A 22,116-nucleotide genomic window follows, 5' to 3' on the forward strand; every position below is an offset into this window, starting at 1 on the left:
TAAACCGTGAAGGAAAATTCATGATAAGGCGATGCTGTAAGGTGAGGAAGCTGCATTGTTGCAGCAGCAGAATAAAGCCAGAGATTAAGACAAAATATCTGTGCAGATTTCAAAACAACACTAGAATGTAGATTAAATTAATAATGAGATTGCAACACATATACAGGGTGCATAAATTAACGTTAAATATTTATGCTTTGGAACAAGTGCATAACATATAGAGTCACCCAGACTTAGTAGTAGTTGTAATATATTAGAGGTCAATGAGGTTACATTGACCTCTAATATATTACAACTACATCCAAGTTTATGCTGGCCACAATTCATAATGTTATGTTTTTGTGTATAATTTTTTATCTCAACTTCAAAAATGATTAGAAATATAAAAACAACTGAAAATGGTACATGAAAACATATTTTAATCTGTTGTTCACCTAAGTTCTGGTGGACCCACAACATTACTGGAGTTTTAGAATAATAAAGCCATAACAATTAATGTAAAAAAAAACACTTCTGATTATAATTACAAGCAATATACAGAAAGCATGTATGTTTAATATTTGCCATTTACAACTTGGAAGATTTATCAATACAAAAGCTATTTGAATAAATCATGTTGATCTTGATCAAACAAACAAAACAAGGTTTTCAATAACGATGTTTATTGCTTCAAACTGAACAAATTGGAAAAAAACAATCTTTTTACACAACTCCAGAGATTATTGAAAGCAATGTGTGGTGGTCTACAGACCACATGAAGGACAGTGTGTGTACTGCCCATGTATTTCTTGCACTTGATGCATGTGTATGCGTCTTCCTGTCCTTGGGTCCACAGCGCTTGTTTTTGTTGCTGCTGCCTTCAACCTACAAGGTTGAAAACAAGTTCAGATATTTTACTAACACACACATATACGTACATACACATGAGCATATGCATAAATACAGTGGTGGAAGAAGTACTCATATCTTTTGATTAAGTAAAAGTAGCAATACGACATTGTTAAAATACTCTGTTACAACTAAAAGTTATGTATTCAAAATAAGTAGTAACTAGTAAAGCGTACAGTATTTGTCTTTGAGTTGTAGTGGAATAGAAGCATAAAGTAGCAGAACTGTATTAATTTATAAATTAATAAATGTAATGTGTTAATTTATTAAATTGAATTGATTTCATTCAATTTAATTAATTTGGTGTCATTAAATGTACTTACTGGAATATCTTTATTTTAATTCAATTTATTTTATTTAACAGTTAATTTAATTTAATTGATATATTTTAATATATAATAATTTATTATTATATATTATTATATATTAATAATTTATTTTTTGATTATAATTTTTTTTATCAATCTGAATTTTCAAAGTAACAAGTAACTAAAGTCATCAAATAAATGTAGTGGACTAAAAACAATATTTGCTTCTGAATTGTAGTGGAGTAAAAGTATAAAAATGCAGAAAATGGAAATACTTAAGTAAAGAAGAACCCCAAGATTTTTACTTGAGTAAATGTACTTTCCACCACTGCATACATAATGTATATGTACAGTACTGGTGGGAAAAAATGCCGTAAATAAGAACGCTTTCAAAAATAGACATATTAACAGGTTATGTTTATCAATTAACAAAATACAAAGTAAATGAACAAAAGAAAAATCTAAATCAAATATTTGGTGTGACCACCCTATACCTTCAGAACATCATCAGTTATTCTAGGTTTACTTGCACACAGTCAGGGATTTTGTTGGCATACTGTCAGGTGTATGATTAATTAATTATACCAAACAGGTGCCAATGATCATAAATTCAGTATGTTATGTAGGTTGAAACACAATCATTAACTGTAACAGAAACTGCTGTGTGGGAGGAATACACCTGGGTGAGAAACAGCCAAACTCAGCTAACATGGTGAGGTTGCTGAAGACAGTTCATTATCAAAAGTCATACAGCAGGGCAAGAATGTGCACAGCAACAAGACACAAGGTAGTTAAATTACATCAGCAAGGTCTCTCCCAGGCAGACATGTCTTGTGGCCAAAAAAGTCTCACCTCCGAGTCCAACATGGAAACAAGGCACTCAACTGTGCACGGAAACAGTGGAACAGGAGTGCAGAAAAATGGCAGCAGGTGCTCTGGACTGATGAGTCAAAAGTATCTGGCTGTAGCGGAAGGCAGTTTGTTCACCGAAGGGCTGGAGAGTGGTACAAGAATGAGTGTCTGCAGGCAGAGCCCTGATCTCAACATTTCAACAAGTATGTCTGGGATTACATAAAGAGAGAGAAGAAACTAAGGCTTCACAAATCCACAGAAGTGTGGGTAGTTCTCCAAGATCTTTGGGCCAAGCTACCTGCAGAGTTCCTTCAAAAAGTTTGTGCTAGTGTACCTTGAATTGATGATGTTTGGAAGGCAAAGGGTGGTCACACCAAAAATTTATTTTATTTAGATTTTTCTTGTGTTCACTCACTTTGCATTTTGTTAATTGATAATTATAATATATTAACATGTGTATTTTTTAAAGCATTCTTTCTTTATAGCATCTTTCCACTCCTAAAACTTTTGCACTGTACTGTTTAGTTACAGCAGACAAAGGTAGGACACCACACCACAAAAGGGGTAAATTGTGGGGTGAACCTTTTCTTTACATTAGCATCACAGATTTGCAGAATTGAAATGTATTGGTATATGAGTTTGAGGTACTCCTATCGATTTTCTGCAACTTTTACATCTATTCCATTTGACAGCTAGGGCCTATAGTTAATAATTAGCCAAATTTGCAGATAAAAACTTTAATACAACACACATGGGCTTCTAGAATACATTGTTATAGAGATATCTAGATTGCTCTTAATGTATATAGAAGATAAAATAAGCAGCAACATTAACATTGTATTCACATGTTAATACTTCAGCAATATTATATGCTATAAGATGTGATTTAACTGTCACAGAAACATTGCGCTGCATAATCAGTTGCTTTTGTACATTAATTGTCATTGTTATTAAATGTTATTGATAATACTTATTGGGCAATATGGCCAAAAATGTTTTTAAAAAATTCATATCATTCAATATCGATTATCATCATTATTTCTTTCAAGTTTAAAGGCTGATTTTTGCTCCTGAGTGAAAGTTGAAGAAACCAAATGGTTAATTGTGGTTTTAAACTATTCTTTGTGGTCAGAACATGACAAACACTTGCTAAACAGTGGATCACTTCACCTATCTGTAGTAGAACATTAAAAATAATTATGATAGATCTAAAATCTTTTTTCAACAAACATGTATGTAGTAAAATTAAGTAAAATATTTTTTATTATATATTATATATTTTTTCCTCAACAAAGTAAATATCCTAATAGAAAAATTAAGTGGTAATTCATTTGTGGTTCAAATTACTTGAATCAAACATTTATTGAACATTTGTTATATTGTTATTGAGGAAGTTTTATTGCCCAGCCCTACATGTAATGGACTATTTTAAGTGAATTGTGGGAGTACCTCTTCCATCTCTGCAGATTTGAGTGCCGCTTTCTCTTTAAAGACGCGGGGAAAGTGGTGCAGGAAAGTAAGAAATAGGCTATGGATCCAGCTGTATGTTTAGTGCATGAAATCAGAAAAGCACTAGTAAACAGAGAAAGTGTAGTGTCTGTCTTTTTTGACATAGAGAAGGCATATGATATGACAAAGCCATTTGCTATTTTCCATAATAATAAATTATGTTTTCAGGGAAGGCCCTGGACTGGCGACCTGTCCAGGGTGTACCCCGCCTTTCGCCCGATGTCAGCTGGGATTGGCTCCAGCCCCCCGCGACCTTGTACGCAGGATAAGCGGTTGACGATGGATGGATGGATGGATCAACAGCAGCACTACAGGTGGAAATGGGAGAAATGCCACTAGAGATTAGAATAATACAGCTATCTCTGTATTATTGATTTGGTTAATTTACAGGGCCTCCCAACCTTTTCCCAACCTTGTTGGGAAAAGGAAAGGAGGGAGACAAAAAGCTTTGGGTGGACAGTTACAGAAAGCAACAGAGCTAGAATTAGCTGAATTAAACTTCAGTCCAACAGTCCCATTGCCAGAAGTACCACCTTGGGTGCTCCCTGAAGCCACAGTAAATCTTACATTATTAGAAAAGAAGAACAAGGAAAGGGAGTACATTCTGAATTCACATGCTATACAGGCATATATTAATAGTTGCCACAGTTACATCCAGATCTACACAGATGCATCAAAGTTTAGTTAATAAGATAAGAGTAGCTTTTATTGTTCCAGAGTTTCATCTTACAATAGGGAAGAGGATTAGTGATGAAGTATCAGTAGGCCTATACACAGGAGAAATGCTAGCAATTTTGTTAGAGGTGCAGTGGATAGAGGAAATAATTATTTAATTAGTAATTATTTGTTCAGATACAAATTAATCACTAATCAGTTTATAGAGCAGTCACTCAGATAGTGGACCAGACATTTTGATAGAAATTAGACATTATATAGGATTCAAATGATGGGCATTGCAGTGATATGTTTGTGGATACCAGCACATATTGGCACTAAATGAAACAAAATGGCAGATAAGGCTGCAAAAGAGGCCACAAAAAGAGAATACATCAATATGGCAGTTAGCATCAGTAAGATAGAAATAAAGAGCATTATTAAACAGAGATTGAAGAACAGGTGGCAAAAGCAATGGGATGAAGAGAGGAAAGGACATTAGTTTAACAAAATTCAGTGGCGAGTGGGAGAAATGAGATGTGCAGAAATAAACAGGAGAGAAGAGACAATTATATAAAGACTTAGATTTGGGCCCACTGGATTAAACAGCACTTTATTCAAAATAGGTAAACATAACACAGGCAGGTGTGAATACTGTGGGCAACAAGAGACAGTCGGACACATCATGGTACACTGTCAGAAGTATGAGGAAAAAAGAAGGGAAATGATCCAAAAGGAAAAGAATACATTTTGATTTAATAGAAATTCTTAGAAAGAACTCAAGAGATAAGTGCTATGGAATGATTGAGAGGATCTGAGTTTTGTATTATTTTCATTTATTTGGTTGGTTTAGTTTGATTTTGGTGTGTTTGGTCTAATGGTACTACTACCACTACAGAAGTAGTAGTCATTCTGAGCCACACTCCATAGCCTACCAGTTGGTGGCGGTAATGCACCATTTCGCTGTTTGCCAGTAAAATTCCATAGAAGAAGAAGAAGAAGTAAGGACGCGGGGTTTCCAAAGAACGTAAGGTACGTAAGGTACGTAACTCAAGACCGGGAACAGGCTGTGCACGTTCACTTTTGGACAAACTGCAAACTTCTACATAATCACAGGTTAGTAAATGATCGGCTCCTTAACTGTCCAGATGGAGAGGACAAGCAATTATAAACGCTACTTTAGCAATATCTATGCAGTTCATTCATATTATTGTTCATTCACTCTCGAATGTCATTCTAACGGTGCTAACTCGTTAGCTTAGGCTATCAAACAGCTTTGAACGTCAGGCAGTGTCCGCTAGCTACACTTTAATGCTAGCCAAACAACATTTGATATATGGTTAAAGACGTGATTTTACATTATATTTCTGTATTGGTAGCCAGACGCGTCACGTTTATTTTATGATAAAGAATTAACGTTTGACTGAAGCTCAGCCATGTTCGGTAACCTATCTAACTTAATGTTAGCAAGGACACATGGGTAACGTTGCTGCCAACGTTAGGTAATGCTGCTTATTTTAAACTACGGTAACGGTATGGATGTAGCTCATGTTAAATATCAAAGCATATCTCTAGACATGTCCTTACAAAAGGTTTGTGTCTATCATAGTCTTTGGCTGTGCCTGAGTGGGACTCCAGTTTAAATGGTAACTTAACGTAGTGTCCTAACTTTGCGGACGTTTATTTCATATCAGCATGGGGGCAGCAGGAGGAAGCACAGCTGTCTGTCGGGTGGAAGAACCGGACACTGTACCAACCATTGAAATTACTCTCCGACAGCTGTTCAACCCCAGCAACTCCTGGCTAAGATTACGACCAAAATAAAGAGTGATTGTGTCTATCGATCAGCTGCGTTTATGGAAAATGAACATATTGCTTACAGCAGGTGTACTTCACACTCCAAGCACCACAGCGTCAAACAAGGTCCCATGATGTTCAGATCTGCAGGAGAGAGACCATGGTTGTCATAAACCACTCTCATTTATCCCATGTTGTAGTGTCTATCCAGGTCCTTTTTTAACTCTAATACAACTTTTTCTTTGTGCAGACATTGACGTCTCACCAGGAAAAGCATTTGTGATGGTTCTGTTCTGCGGTAAAGTCCCAGTTTGCCACTAGTGTTTGTTGAGACTGGTCCAGTGATTTTAGGTTAGTTATGTTGTATTTTTGAGACTTTTGTGGCTTCAAACAACTAACCTGTTAATACCCTTTTGGTCACTTTCAGCTTGCAGCCCGTGTTTCCCTTTTACATTTGTAGTTTTTGTGACCAATGGATCTGCAATTCAGTCACTGTTAATTTAGTTATTTTTCCTGCACTCAACAGCCTCATTTTGTTTTAAAGGCTCTGTAATCAAAGTGCAAATTGTTAATAAGCTGTTGCATACACTTATCTAATTTGAGTAAGCTTTGCAGCTGCATTTGTAATTGTGGTGTACTTACTAATAAACACCATTTCATGTAGTGCTCAGCACAGCTCAGTGACTTTAACCAATGGTAGGTTATTAAAATCATTCTTCTCTTTTGTTTGTCCCAAAGTCCTTAAGTTTTGCAGTCATGCCTGGTAAAAAATCCACCACCAAGAGGAAGTCTGATGCTATTGTGAAGGATCATAGAGACATCAAGAAAGTGAAAGGTAAATCACTGACCATTTAAAAAAAAAAAAAAAAAAGGTTTAATATAGACAAACAGATTGGACCACACCCATGCCTCGGGTTAGTGACAACAAAACCATGTTGGTTATGTCTTTGTATGTTTTTATATGTCGTTATCCTGGAAAAAAAGCAGACATGAGAATGAGACTTATTTTGAACATACACTATAGATGTCATTTCAATCTTGAAGAACAAAATCAAATTGCTGTTACAATACGCACCCAGTTTGTGCAAGGACAGCGTGTGTGTGTTTGTGTGTAACATCAACAACATTACAGGACAACAGAACCAGCAATAATGATTCTGTTAAGTCCCAGTTTGCCAGTAGGCATCGCAACCTTGTGGCATTAAGCAACTATCCTGTCAAGTGTCATTTTATTCCTGTTCGTAACTTTCTGCTTGTAACCACTACTTCCCTTTTACATTTGTAGTTTTGGGGACCAATGGATCTGCAGTTTAGGCACTGTTAATTTAATTAATTTTTTTCTGGACTCAGTTTTCTGATTTAAGAGCGTTTAAAGCAAAATGCTGATTGATTGGTAAACTGACAATTTCCAAATTTAAGGTAGCTTAGCAGCTGCATTTGTAATTATGAAAGAATTTTTTCTAATAAACATGTGATAATGTGTGTAACAGTTACCCACAGAAGTCATGGCAAGGAGGCAGGCCAGGTTCTTGTTGTCGGTCAGGGTGATGTTGGGCAGTTGGGACTAGGCGAGGACATCATTGAGAGGAAAAAGCCGGCCCTCGTGTCCCTGCCAGAGAAAATTGTGCAAGTGACAGCTGGAGGCATGCACACTGTGTGCCTCAGTGACACTGGCCATGTAAGCATCAACACTTTAACTATGGATCTTGAGTTTCCCAGATAAACGGCTATGTTTATTTTTTGTTGTTGTGTTTTGTTTTTTTTTCTTTCTTTTTTAGGTCTATACTTTTGGCTGTAACGACGAAGGGGCCCTTGGTCGGGACACAACAGAAGAGGGGTCTGAGATGGTTCCAAGAAAGGTGACACTGGAGGAGAAGGTGGTCCAGGTGTCGGCAGGGGACAGCCACACTGCTGCACTCACAGAGGATGGTACAGTGTACCTATGGGGCTCCTTCAGGGTTAGTTACTTGCTGTTATCAGACACATAGGCCTGTGCTTGGTTGTGTGTGAAAGGGATCTTCCCTACATCTATTCAATAAGGGTTTTTTGTAACCTTTTTCAATCTTTAAAAACACTACGTATAAGCACCAGTAGTTGTCCTGTACTCACCTTGCACATACACCTGACTATCACAAACTGTCAACTGACGGGTCTCAAAGTAATTTTTGAATCTCTACTTGACAACTGTGAACAGCCAACTCATTAGTGTCTTTTGGTACAACAGACCACTGAACAAGACGGTTTTAGGCAACCAAAATGTTAAAATTAACTAACTGAAAACACACTGAAAGCGTCTATCCTGATTGACAGGTCGCTGTGTAGTATAGTGCATGCCCTGTTTTACCATCTATTTTACGCTAAAAGGGACCATCATTTATAAAATAAACATCATCGGATGGTGTTGAAGAAGACTTAAATCTAACGATTGAAAGAAACTCAAAAGGGAAGTGTTTACTGATGCAATAAATCGAGTAGGGCAGCAGCTAACGAGGATTTTTGTACTCCCAACCAGGCCGAGAACAACAAACGCACGTGTATACATTTACAGTTGAGGATTGCGGCTTACTTTTTCTAGTCTTCAACTCAACAATCTATCATGGTTTCAGTTAAATGCTAAAGTTGCTGTTACTGTTAACTTGTCTTAAATGTGCCTTACTTCTAATGGCCAGAAGCAGGTGACTCACCTGGTTGCAAAAAGTCAGATTGTATGTAAGCTTATGAGAAAATGACCCTACTTCTCACTTGGCTGATACGATTAATTGATTAATTCGATTACTAAAAAGCATTGACACAAATTCTTTGCATCTATGCTTCGTTTAATCGATATAACACACTGTTTCACACGGACATTCATTACTGTCGAACTTTGCGTTTACGCTGTGTGAACACGACGTGATTATGATGGCGCTGTTTGCAAAGTGGAGGAAGAGAGAAAATAGTGAGGGACGAAGAAGAAAGTGTCCAAAGTATGGGGTTACTTAAAGCTAAATGAAAACAACAACTGTTACAGTCTGTCCACCGTAAAATTAAACTTATGTGGCCTACCACAACAGCACGACGGCATCTGATCAGAAAGCACCTGGTCTATCATCCATCCATATGACACATTCATTAACGTAAAGATTTCACACACAGTGATGGATCAAGGACTGGATCAAGTGTGTGAAATCTTTAAGTTAATGAATGTGTCTCATCCTGCTCCTCCCCCTCCATCTTACCCTGGTGCAACACACCATACAGCAAAAAAAATCTAGATTTAGTGGTTAATTGTTTTCCAGCACACAGATGACCCTAACCCTAATGTCAACCTTTATTAAATAAAATAAACCCAAACTTGACTTTTAGTTGACTGAAAGTCTGGGCATTTAAGTCTTAGTCAAAGAACTAACTATTAGTTAACTATCACTTTAGTAACTATTAAAGTAACTAAAGTAACTATTTTAGTATAGTTTTAGTGAAAACCATCATGCATACTACTGCTGGACTGAGTAGTTTTAAGTTAGCTGTTTTATGTTTGTAATGTGTCTGTTCAAAGCACAGCGGTATATGTTGGTAATTTTGTGCTGATTTATGGCTTTAACCATTAGTGAGGTGGCTGTATTGTCCTATGGGTCCACAAACCTTTTCCTTTTTCTTCTTGATGAGAGAGATTATCATGAATTTTTTTAAAACTACATTTTAGTCTTTTTTTCAAAAACATTGAATGTTAATATAGTCAGTTTGTGTTTAATGATGTCTGTCATCTTATCATCGTCTCATCTTAGTGATGGGGGGTTTGTTGATGAACATATTTAGTCATAGTGGTCGTTAATGACATTAACATTATAACCCAGCATTAAAAGCAACCACATTCATCTTGCCTGCTACACATCCGGCCATCAGTTTCCTTTCCTCTTAACCCTGCAGGCCTATTCCCTAGTGGCGTGTCTCTCTTTCCTCAGATGTCTTTAATTGCCTCTGCTGAAGATATGTTCTTCCCATAGGCTGACCTTTTCAACTTTTTCTCATGTCCTCTCGTCTTTTTGATCTCTGTAATCTCCCCCTTCATGTGGCAACATGACCATGTCACATGCTTCACATTGTAACTCATTAGAGAGCCAAGTAAAGACATTTAAAAACAGAACTTGATGATCCTTTGTTGTGCCATTCGTAATCACTTATTAGTCCTTTTCTGTTTTAAAACCAAAATGGAAAAACAAAACAGTTGCGGTTTGTTCTATGACTGGTGTTGTATCCCTACTGGTTTTCAAACTGGCTGCTGTAAATGTGCGCCTGTTTGCGACAGCAGTGGTCAGCATCAGGCTTCATTCAACCAGAGGGAATGATCACTGACCCTCCGCAGTACACCTCTGCCTCTCTGGTAGACCTACTATGGGTTGTGTTGCCATTGGAACCGGCGTAGTGGACAGTGCGTGGTCCTTCCCTCTAGCTAGATGAAGTCCGATGCTCACGTTTTACGCATAGCCTAATCCATGTGTTACTGCAACTCTTCGCAGCACCGCCCAACTTTCAAAATTCTTCCATCTCAGAAGACAATAAAGATCTGGTCGAAACAGTGTAGACAGGCTAAACTAAAACTACCCGAACCTTTTAATCCGTGTATGAATCGTTCATTTACAGCTTGCCGATTTAACTAATTAGTTAGTTTTTGGTTTTAAAACAGAAAAAACAAGTTTGAATATTTTCTGCATGTGCATTATACATCCCATCAACTAATCTACTAATCCATTCAGAAGGAATCTGGCAAATAAAATGCTTCTTGCTTTAATCATCTATCACTATATTCTGTAGTCGTCTTTCCTGAGTTCGCTCACACTTGGATTTCTACTTCCACTCAGTTTTTTAAATTTATTTTTTTAATCTAAAAGTGATCAAGTACATCAAGTTAAAACGAAAGTTCTGTCACCAAAAAACATGTAATGGAGCTGACCCAACAAGAATGAAGTAATTGTTTGAAAGACTTTTAATTAACCTGGATTTCCAGGTAGGGTTTTTATTTTTATTTTTTTAATTGCTCAATTCAGTTTGGTTGGCAAAGCTGTGGAGTGGACAGACCAAACAACACTGTCGTGTGTGTGTGTGTGTTGATCACAAACTACATTAGTAGTAAGTAAATAGAGATACTTGAGATCTGAGTAGCTAATTAACGGTGGAAGCATTTGCAAATAATGTACTGCTTGACTGAGCTCTGTTGTTAATTGAAGCCTTTGGGAGGAAATTTGGTTTTAACTAATCCAAAAAAAGAAATTTACTCAACGTTCCCAGTTTTTGTCAGGTTTCATTATATCAAACAAAAGGCTAGTTTCCAAAATGGTCCCATTTACAGCCATGCTATACTTCTCATAAACCAAAACAGCACTGCGGATCTCTCTGTTAACCATTAATATGCTGAACCCTTTTGCTCCCAGGATAACAGTGGTGTTATAGGTCTTCTGGAGCCCATGAAAATATCTTCTGTTCCAGTCAAAATCCCCATGATAGAACCTGTTGTAAAAATTGTGTCAGGTAAGAAACCTTCTTTATTTCTTTGCTGTTTGCACTCTGCATATTAACTTCTAACAATGTTTCTGTTTTATTTTCATGAATCCTTTTAATAGGTAACGACCACCTGATACTGGTTACACTGGAGGGAAGTCTTTACTCATCAGGAAATGCAGAGCAGGGGCAGCTGGGAAGAGTGCCTGAGCATTTTTCAGACAGAGGAGGCAGGAAAGGCCTCGGTAAGTAATTGTCTTACTTTGAGCGCTCGCTGTCAACTGGAATAAAAGCGTACTCGAATTTACATCTCTAATTTCTGATTACATTAACAACAGGTATTTTCATCACTTCTGTGTAATTTATATTACTGTCGTGTTGTGGCTGACTGTTTGACTTCTGATTTCAGGCCGGTTGCTGGTACCGCAGATGGTACATGTCAAAGGGAAAGTTCACTTCATAGATGCCTTCTGTGGGGCATACTTCACCTTCGCTGTTTCAAGAGAGGGACATGTTTATGGATTTGGCCTCTCCAACTATCACCAGCTGGGTTAGTATGGAACATCAGAATTTTAGTCATTTGATGATGTGAATTGGTCCAATTTGTGTCATAGCTTTAACTAGTAATATCTGACTTTGCTTTAAGGTTAGCATTAGCATCAGTCATCATGAAGTGTTTTATTTGTTCTCACTCTTTTTTTATATTCTTTGTCTGTTCAGGCACTAAAAGCATGAAGACCTGTTTTGTCCCAATAAAACTGACATGCTTCAAGAACTCTACCACTTCCTGGGTGGACTTCTCCGGAGGACAACATCACACAATCTGCCTCGATGCTGAAGGTAAGCTCCATTTAATTGTGCTGTCAGGCCGTGTCTGATAAAACTATGTTAAAACTGAACAAGTATGCTTATCAGACTTTGTGATCCCATCAAGACTGATGTTACAACTCAGTGTGTTAGACAACTGCAACACAAACATCTCCCGTGTGCTCTACAGATTATACTAACGTGCAGCTCCACGACACCCAGCGATTCAGCACTGTTTATTATTTCATTGTTTGTTAAGAAATCCAATGCTAGTAGGCACAAATGACCTGCGGGCCCAATTGGTTCGGAGGGATGGCACCCTATACCGTCTGCCTGATGATAACCGCTCATACTCTCCAAATAGGGGATGTGATACATCTCTAATAATTGCCTGCCCCTTCCTCACCAATCAGGACTTGCAGATCGTCGTCATGTTAGTTTGCTGTTCTCTGGCAATCTTACTGGACATATTAACTATCTTATGCAGTTTATTTTTATTATTCACTGACAATGTAAAATACCAGGCAATGGAACAAAAAGTTAATATGCTTTCCACAAAAGAGCAATAGAAGAGGACCAATATAACTCTTTCCACACCAAACAGTCTCAGTTTCCGCATAAAATATAGACTCCACAACCCTATTGACAGACCACATTTGTTTGTAAACAGTATAACCCAAACCCTGAGTGAAAACTGTTTGGAAAAGAAAGTCGATACATAAAACAACATATCAGGCATTGCCAGGTAATGCCATAAACAATGTCAAGATATTAAAACACAAAAGACACATGTAAAAATTGTTTTGTTAAATTTTTTCCTAACAACCTCTGGTTGGGAAGCTGTTTTACAAGTCAATGACACCTGTTTGTCAAACAAACAATGAATGGATCCCTTTTCTCTTCATCTTTTAGGACAGGTATATAGCCTGGGCAGAGCTGAGTATGGGCGTCTCGGTCTGGGCAAAGGGGTTGAAGAGAAGAGTGAGCCCACGCCTGTGTCGGGGATAGAGCTGGCGTGCGGAGTGGCATGTGGGGCGTCTGTCAGCTACGCTGTCACCAGAGAAGGTGAGAAACAAAGCAAAAACAACAGAGGATTGTTATATTGCTTTTTTAAAACAGGTTATGTTCTGCTAGCTTATATGAATTGTAACACAACTGCATTTGTCTAATGTTTGCAAAGAGCCAAGAAGGTAAAAAAGGATGCTCACCCCGCTAACTGTTGGCTGTGCTTACTCCAGGATCTGTGTACGCCTGGGGCATGGGCACCAACATGCAGCTTGGCACAGGAACGGAAGAGGATGAGTGGAGCCCTGTAAAGATGACTGGCAAGCAGCTGGAGAACCGCACAGTACTGATGGCCTCCAGTGGAGGGCAGCACACCGTCCTTTTGGTCAAAGATAAGCAGGAGAGCTGATGTTCATCTCAGGCAGGGAATGATGGGGGAATCTTTTGATCTGTTTCGAGGTGGGGCCTTGTTTACGATGCCTAAATCTGGGGATGGGGCTTAATGTAAATGTGACTGCCTGTGTCGAGCTGAGGAAGTGTGGGAGGTGCAGGGCCCTTTTTATGAGAACTCTTCTCCTGGTGTGGGGACAAATGTATTTTTTTTTTCTTTTAAATCTAGTTTTTGATGTTCTTTTCATTAAAAGTCATTAGTGTGACTGTAAATGTGATGTTTGTGAATGTGACTGTTTGCATGTAGATAAAGGAAATGAGAGTGCAAGCCTTTTAATGTATTCCCCACACGATAGTCTTTTAAAGTGTTTTTTTTTCTTTGCTTTAAAGAAATAATTTCACTGACCCTGATTCAGACAGGACATTTATACTCCATGAGTTTAATACGTGAGACTACTGTTCATTTTACCTATGGCACACACAATTGCATCATACTGTATCCAGCATTTTGTTGCTTTTCCTGTCTGAAAATAAAGATTACATTTTAAGTATTTAAGCCTTTTCTCATCCAGTAGGACTGCTGCAGCTAACGACGATTTTAGTACTCGAAGCTTCTATAGATTATTTCATTGATGCATCGTTTACGAAGTACTTTTGCTTGGCGGCAGCTCCCAGCTCAACACCATACCTCAGGAACAAAAGGGGAGACTGACCACATTTCACAGTTGGTCAAACACTTGACTCAAAGGTCATTGTGACCTCCAAAATAGGTTTTTAGCCTTAATTTAAGAGAGGGTTAGGTGATTCCAGATTTCACACATGTTGACTGGGGCGACAGAGCACAGGTTTTCCTCCATCTCGTCCATTATGCCTTTTGTTTCCTGCCACGTACAGAATTTCCAGTATCATTGGCGTCAGTTGAATGCAAACAACGTGTTGATCCTGTGAGTGAGTAAGTTTCACCTACAGCTCAGACTCTTGGCTTCTAAAAATGCCAGGAGAAATCAAGCAACACCTTTTGTGCAGCTATACTCTAAGAATCAGTCTTATAGTAATCAAGTACATCTATGACAATCCTTCATTAATCAGTTCAACAATATATATTGACTGGAATCATACGTATCATCAAAATAGTAATAACTAATTTTACCAAAAACTACACTTGACCTTTTATTTTCACTACACATATTAGTCTAGACAGACATGGATGTAACCTGAAAAATGAATGGTTAGTGAAAACCTACAACCACAGGACGGTAATTCTAGTTTTGATTTATTTTCCATTCAAAAATACTGAACATTTGCTGGTTTGAGCTTCTCAGATGTGAGGATTTGCTGCTTTTCTTTGTCTTGTGGTAGTCAACTTAGTCTGTTTTGATTTATATTGTTGTTCAGACAAAACAAGCTATTTAATTGTGATGGGCATTTTAGCTATATGATTAACTTTGTTTTTACAATTATATTAAATTAATAATCAAAATAATAGTTAGCAGTTAGAATAATAATGAAGGTTTGTAGTTGTGGCCGTAAATGCAGTAACCACGCCATGCTTGCGAATGGAAATCCACCCTAAAACAAAATCTGGATATGGATTTTCATTTACGTTAATAAAAGGAAACATTTAGACCATTCTCACTCACACCATTTTCACTCATTTTGAAAATATTCATTGTTGGGGATATTTTCCACTTGATGTTTATAACTTTAATGCCATAAAGAAATAACTAGTGAAAATGTAGAAGTAGCATTGGCTGTTGTTGATGGTGAATAAAGATACAGAAGTTGCCTGCTTATTTCACAGATGAAGGATTTGGTAGCCTGTAGGATTGGGTGACATGGATAAAGTACTACATAAATATAAAGCGGTTAAACTCGAGCTGCTTCATGTCTATTTTGTATGCAAACAACACATTCCATACACACAGTAATCAATGTAAATGAGAAACACTTCAGGATGCAAGTGATGGTCCAAGTACATACATCAAAGCTACATGCTTTTGTGTTTTGTCTGGGGGTGAAATGCACGGGGTCCTTGCTTGTCTCTTCTTGCTTTCATCTGACCAAAAGGACCGAAGATGAGGTGAAAGCTTCTAAAAAAGCTTTGAAATGAAAGTGTCTTTCATAAGCAGTTAATTGATCAGAGGGAACCTCTCCCCTTGTTTGTTTTTCATCACTGTTTGTCCTGTCACAAAGAAGCAATGTCAGGAATACATTCGATGGCACCGTTCATTGCTCATCGGTAATGGTTGTACAGTGGCTATAAGAGTCTCTCAAAAAGCAAGAGCGATGATTGTTCTTAACTGCCTCTGTTGTGCCTCCACCACACTGTTAACTCAAAACACGTATGAAATGGTGCTGTGTATTAACACAAAAGCAGCTTTCTTTGTTACACCTATGTACTACACATGTTTTTGAGAAACTTTCTCAAAGCACATTGGTCTGCAAAGAACATGAAGTGTTAAGGTTTTTTTTTGGACAGTTATTAAAGTGTGAAGGTATTGTTTGTCTCACCTACTACACTGCTGTACACAACTCACTATTACATAATAATACATTTTTCTACTATGATGAAAATAGCCTTTTATGGCAGAAACCAAAAAGAAAGTTTGACATTTTGCAGTGTGTCTGTAATTTCGGGTTATGTCTCTGACGGATCAACCCCTCAATATTTTTTATAACATTTTCTCTGGTATAATGTTGCCTAAGTTCAGTAATGAGCTGTTACAATGTCAGACACCAAGCAGAGCGAAATGTTCAGTCATATTATTATGACCCTGATGAAGTGGCCTTTAGACATGCACTCATTATTTTTCGTCACCCGCTGTGCTTGAATTTGAAGTAATTTAACATTTGTTTTGTAGAACTTTGTGAAACCTCCAGACTGCATGAAATGTCTTGAACCTTTTTAAATGTAGTTGTTACATCTCTGTCCTTTCATTTTGCACTTTTAGACCTCCAAGAAAATATTAAAATATTTTAAAGACTTTAAAGAAAAGACTTCAGTGTGCAGACTTGGGTAAATGGGACTGTGAGCTTGGGAAAGGCTGTTAAAAGCATCTTTGACATCTGTTAACAGCCTTCCACATGCTGGAGCATTCAAAGTCTGATAATGCTCGCAAACCCAGAAACATTCTCTTACGTTTCAGGTACAAAGAGAAGCATTTATCCAGGGATTCAGCAGTGACATCCTGTGATGAATTCCTTTCATTTGTAGAAAGTGAAAAGAGGATTTTTCATAATGTATGTGGTCTCTAATCTTCCTCTCATTAAACCAATAACAGAGGAGACCGAGGAGTCACCTGCACAGCCACACATTAACCACTCAGAGCTTTACATACGGCTTTTATAAGCTTTTGTTGTGGTAACTGTCTTTGCGTGTGCTTTACACTGCACATCTGTCTTGCGACAGGCTGCATGATGCATTCATGAACAGCAGCATCATGCTATTAAAATTGTAACCTTACAACAGAACACATTTTGCATCATTTAGCTCCTTCCTTGATTGGGATGTGGCAGCCCCTGAGTCACCCTGCTGCTTTCTTAATTAACTTGTCATTTCAAGTTGTATTGAGTGCTGTTTCTCAAGTACGTCTTAATCAAGAAATCCAAAGTGTTTTGATGATTCCAATGCTTTGAGGAGGCTCTTGTTTTCGTCAAGTGGGCCATCATAGTGGGAACCTGGTGAATGTGGCACAGCGGGTAGCTGTTGTCCAGTTCATTCCCTTCCCATTTTGGATAAAATACCTTAAAATACATGTGTGTATGTGAGAACTTAAGGTGTAGAAAGAAAAAGAGGCCCACAAGACACTTGTCACCCATTTGCCATTCTCCGTCACTATTGCCCTCAAATGACAGGCTTGTCTTTGTGTTTTTGTGAGAAGGCATTCAACCCAAAGCTCTTTTCCAACATACTGATTACAAACACTTTGAAGACATCGCCTGGTGTTTGTTCTTTCATTTTTCAGTTGGAAATTAGCATACACTATACGGAGGCTCATCTGTTGCATATGAGAAATGCTGCTCTGTACCAACAGATATTACAAACACAATGATCAATAGCGTCACATTCTTGGGAGCTCTAATAGGAGAATGGTGTACACTGCGAAAATGTGTATTTCTGTGAGAGTGTGCACAAACTAAATAGGGTATTATTAGCAAATGAGAACCTCTCTTGCTGTTAAGCTGCTGATACTCCCATTGCCTGCGGACCACACTTGTAATTACTGGAGCCCCACAGCGGAGGACCAACAGCTGTGCAGGGGCTTGTAGAATTGGACCAATCTCTAAATCTGATTCATGATTAGAGATCTGTCACGTTGACCAGATGACAACAGGCATCAAACCGCGTTAATGTTAGCACAAATGGCGTGTGACTTATCCCTGTAATGGACTTTTCTTGTGATTTACTTGATGATATATTGCTTGTGTGCTAATCACCTACAGAGGTCCACGTAAATTATGATCAAACAAGAATAGCGGTTTTTCGGAGGGAAGCAGCTTGTTGTGGTGGCAGCCCGGCTGACGGTGAGTGTCCTGGTTTTTTCTCCTTTTTTTGTCTGTGATTCTGTTTTTTCCCTGGTTTTCTCTGTTCACTGCCTGCTTCCCTGTGTCTCCTCCACCGTGTGCTCTCTCTCTCTCTCCCTCCGCTCCTGAGCCCAGCCAACGACCCGCACCTGCATCTCGTCAACCTCCTCCTCTGCCTGCCACACCTGCCAGCAATCAACTCTACCTCTGCCAGTAGGCTACTTCAACCCCGGTTCTCCACACTACCTCTGTGCTTGATCGTCATTGCTCCAAACCTGGTGCCACTCCATCACTCAAGCTCTTGCACGCATTCAGCATCTTGTTTATTTCCCTGTGCTTTGTCCCCACAGTGTCACTAACCCTGTCTTTCCGTCTGTTTCTCCCCAGGTTCACTCACCCTCGTCCTCCGTCTGGTCAGCTGGGCTCGCTCACCTGCCCTCTCCCCTCGGGCTTCCCCCCACGGCATCCTCCCAGTCCTCCCGTGCCTCCTCTCTTCCTCACTCCCCAGTGTCCCCAGGCTCTCTGGTCTCAGTCTCCTTGGTTCCCCGTACCTGCGTTTCCCCAGCAATCACCTCTCCCTCGACTCCAGTCCCTCACCCCTTTTTTCCCAATAAAACCCATTAACCTGGAACGTTGCATTTGGGTCCACTCTGTCCACACCACACCCGTAACAGAACGATCAAGCCACAAAATGGACCCAGCAACCACCCTCCAGGAGGCAGCGAGTCAGCTCTGCGTGGAGCTTTTGGAGTTGGAGAAGTGGAGGAACTCGAGTCACGCGGGCTACAAGAAGGCGCTTCTGACCTTTGGCCAGGTAAAAGTCTCCTAGAGGCCGTACCTGAGAGACCCCATTCCTGAGTGGCTGGACAGGTTTTTCCACCTCCCCGCTAGCCCCCGGTGGACTCCTTCCCGACCTGCTAGTTGCAGGCTGGGAAGCGTCCTCCTGACCTACCAGGCCCCTGCCGCTGGCCGCTAGCCCCCATACCTTGTTGGGGGTTCCGATTGACACCAGCCCCGTCGGTGGTCTGTCCGACTCCTGCTCCTCGCACCAAGGCCCTCAGCCCAACAGTCCCATCCCTGATTCCCCCTGCTGCTGTCTCGCTGCCGGCCTCTAGCCATAGCTCAGGCTCTCGACCTGACTCTAGATATATCTGTTTGCATTTCTATAATATTTGGTATTGAACGGACTTCTCAGACTCCTCAGTTCTTCCCTCATCAACCAACTCGGAAGTCGTTGCACTTAAACAACTCCGACTCAAGGTGCGAGACCAGTGAACAATGTTTATTTTTAAGAAACGTCTGAGCTTGCTATTATTCCCCTCCCTCAGTTACCTATAACTTGCCAGCTGCGCGCGGTCACATGTAAGAAAGGACAAACGCCTGCAGCTACTGTCATTCATCATAAACTTTGGCTTTAAAACTTCATACAACAAGGCCAAAACAAAGAACTGCTGAATGCAAAATAGGTTAGTAACCTGAGATTAGTGAACATGTTCAGCTCAGCATTGGCCATCTAAAATTAGCTTGCTTCTTGCTTTAGCTACGACCTAACCTCCGACTGTCGTTCATTACAAAAAGATGAATGAGCGTTTGTTTGCTTGCTTGTGGTGGTTGATTAATGTAATCATTTATGTCCCACTGGCTGCCATCGCGTTAATAATTAACGTCGGCTGCAAACAATTTACAGGTTCATTGTTCATCACGCAATGTTAGTTTTATTCAGTTATAATGTTACACTGGGTTTGAGAGTCTGGGGATGTGTTGACTTACAGTAGTTTAAGCTGTCATTGATTGCATTGCACATTACATGGTTGTGCTCTGTGACAAACAGGTTTATTGTTAAGTAATGTTGCAGTTTTATTTAACATTAGTTAACATTACACTGGGTTTGAGTCTGACTTGCAGTAGTTAAAGAGGTGGTATTATGCTTTTTGGCTTTTTCCCTCTTCTTTATTGAGTTATATACCTTTTTTGTGTATGTAATAGGTTTGCAAAGTGAAAAAGTCCAGCCCAAAGGGAGTTCCCATCTCCCACAGAAAACACTGCACTGCTTGTTTGTAGTCCAGTCCCTGTGACGACACAGGGATGAATGCTAAATACACCTCATAACGCTCGCCAAGCAGCTAGTCCGACACGCCCTCAAAAACACCGGTGGAAAAACAGAGCTGCAGCATACACCTCCTCTCCTTTCCAAACACTAGCTACCCTCCAGGCAATCAATGGACATAAAGTTGTTACTGTGATGTAGAGACAGAGCTCAGTTAAAACTTCATGGATGAAAGATACTTTTGCTACAGGTTAATAACTCACCCTTCTGAAACTCTTGCTCCAGTCTATGTTGCCAAGCTGGTTGGCAACATGTACAGCTGAAACAAAGCCGTGTTTACCGGCTTCTCATTGGCCCGCCCTTCTCTGCTTCTGATTGGCTAGTAGTCCTTAACTAGGAACTGCGCATGTGCAACTCCCAGCAAAGATCATTTACTCCATAGCTAAAACAAAGCTTTCAACACAGGGCAAAAAGAGGAGCTGTAGCAATGTGCAGGATTAAAAAAAAACAGGGAAAATTAAACTATATAAACCTGCTCTGGTACAACCCCTAAATAGGATTTTGAACCTGAAAATGAGCATAATATCACCGCTTCAGTAAGCTGTGATTAATTGCATTGCACATTACATGGTTGTGCTCTGTAAGTGAAAAACAGGTTACAGTTAAAGAATCCCTTTTAGCTATGCAGTTTTCTAAGCAACTTGGATTGAGCGCAGCAGGTGATGCAACATTCATTGAGACTTGACTTGGACTCTAACTCAAAGACTTGTGAGCATCTCTGGGGGAAGGGTATTGTAATTTTAATTTTGGCTGAAGTTAGGGTCTAACTTTGTTAGCAGAGGAGGATCTGTTTTTTTCTTTGCCTAAAGATATATATCAGCCTTCCTTTGCAATGTAGTAAATAGTTACATCAAAAACACAATTTTCCCCAGTGCCAAGGCTCATAAATGTGCACATGGCCATATGAAAAATCAAAATCGTTGCAGCAGAACCTGAGATATTGTCTTTTATTCCAAGCATTCTTCTAATTCATCCACATTGAAACTAAACAAACTCTCATCAGGCTGTCTCTGGAGCCACAACAGGCTTCAATACTTTTTTCACACATGTAGTAGTACTCCCCAAGACTTTGATACGTAAAATCAGTGGAGTTCCCCTTCAATGTGTACACTGTTGGCGCACATGAGACGTTCCATCAATATTTTAAAATATAAACATGTTGTAGCAATTTAACATTATAAAATTAATTTGACATGTTGTAGGGAAGGTGTTTTTATTCAAAGTCGAGAGGAGGGTTTAATGAAAACTATTACAACCCTGGGGAGGGCCTTGCTTTTTTATAGTGAAATGCAAGGTTCAGCCTCCTCTCACCACCCCAAGAATTTTAGTCCCTTATGACTCTCAGCTGGCAGATGGCACCCAGTTTGAATCTCTGTTTCTGCTCCTCAGCAGGGAATATCAGAGTATTTGCCCTGTGAAACATCCACTAAAACTGCTTCAGAGCCTTTTGCCCTTCTGGCTTTTCGTAAACACCTCAGGCAACCAGGAGGTCTGATTATCCGTGTTACGCCAGGCGTCTAATCACACAAAGCAGCAGGCCAAATTGCTAAATCTATTACAGAATCTCTGCATATTCATGATCTCAATAACAAATGTGTTTGGGTTAATTTTCCATCTTCAGTTTTGGGTTGTATGGTTTTGACTCAGCGCTGACAAGTTGTGCGCAGTCCGCCAAGTATTGTGTGAAAAGCCTCAATTACAGTATGTAGGTGTCTACTGTTGAGACACCTAAACGTCTGTAAGCGCTGGTTATCTTGAAAGATACACACAGTTGCAATATTGTGGTATAATGGAGCTCAA

General features: G+C 39.3%; 1 protein-coding gene and 1 long non-coding RNA gene across 4 annotated transcripts; both read left to right on the forward strand.

The window, feature by feature from the left end:
- Nucleotides 1-5,226: 5,226 nt before the first annotated feature.
- On the forward strand, nt 5,227-14,236 carry rcc1 (regulator of chromosome condensation 1). 3 transcript variants are annotated; one of them, XM_046045892.1, is made up of 11 exons: nt 5,227-5,327; nt 6,259-6,359; nt 6,747-6,843; nt 7,499-7,686; nt 7,787-7,966; nt 11,417-11,513; nt 11,606-11,728; nt 11,893-12,033; nt 12,204-12,323; nt 13,203-13,355; nt 13,529-14,236. In XM_046045892.1, exons 3-11 carry the CDS (start codon nt 6,765-6,767, stop codon nt 13,702-13,704), a joined length of 1,257 nt encoding a protein of 418 aa, XP_045901848.1. In that variant the 5' UTR covers nt 5,227-5,327; nt 6,259-6,359; nt 6,747-6,764; the 3' UTR covers nt 13,705-14,236. The 3 variants fall into 3 exon arrangements, with proteins under 3 accessions (XP_045901848.1, XP_045901849.1, XP_045901850.1); XM_046045894.1 differs by having other exon boundaries at nt 5,311-5,327; nt 6,259-6,306; XM_046045893.1 differs by lacking the exon at nt 6,259-6,359 and having other exon boundaries at nt 5,228-5,327.
- A 3,797-nt stretch (nt 14,237-18,033) lies between these two features.
- LOC123968916 lies at nt 18,034-18,840 on the forward strand. The gene is made up of 2 exons (XR_006824573.1): nt 18,034-18,209; nt 18,345-18,840. It is a non-coding gene; the product is annotated as an uncharacterized LOC123968916 (long non-coding RNA).
- The last annotated feature ends 3,276 nt before the right edge of the window (nt 18,841-22,116 follow it).

This window comes from Micropterus dolomieu, linkage group LG03 (genome assembly GCF_021292245.1).
Source record: "Micropterus dolomieu isolate WLL.071019.BEF.003 ecotype Adirondacks linkage group LG03, ASM2129224v1, whole genome shotgun sequence".
Taxonomy (NCBI): Eukaryota; Metazoa; Chordata; class Actinopteri; order Centrarchiformes; family Centrarchidae; genus Micropterus; species Micropterus dolomieu.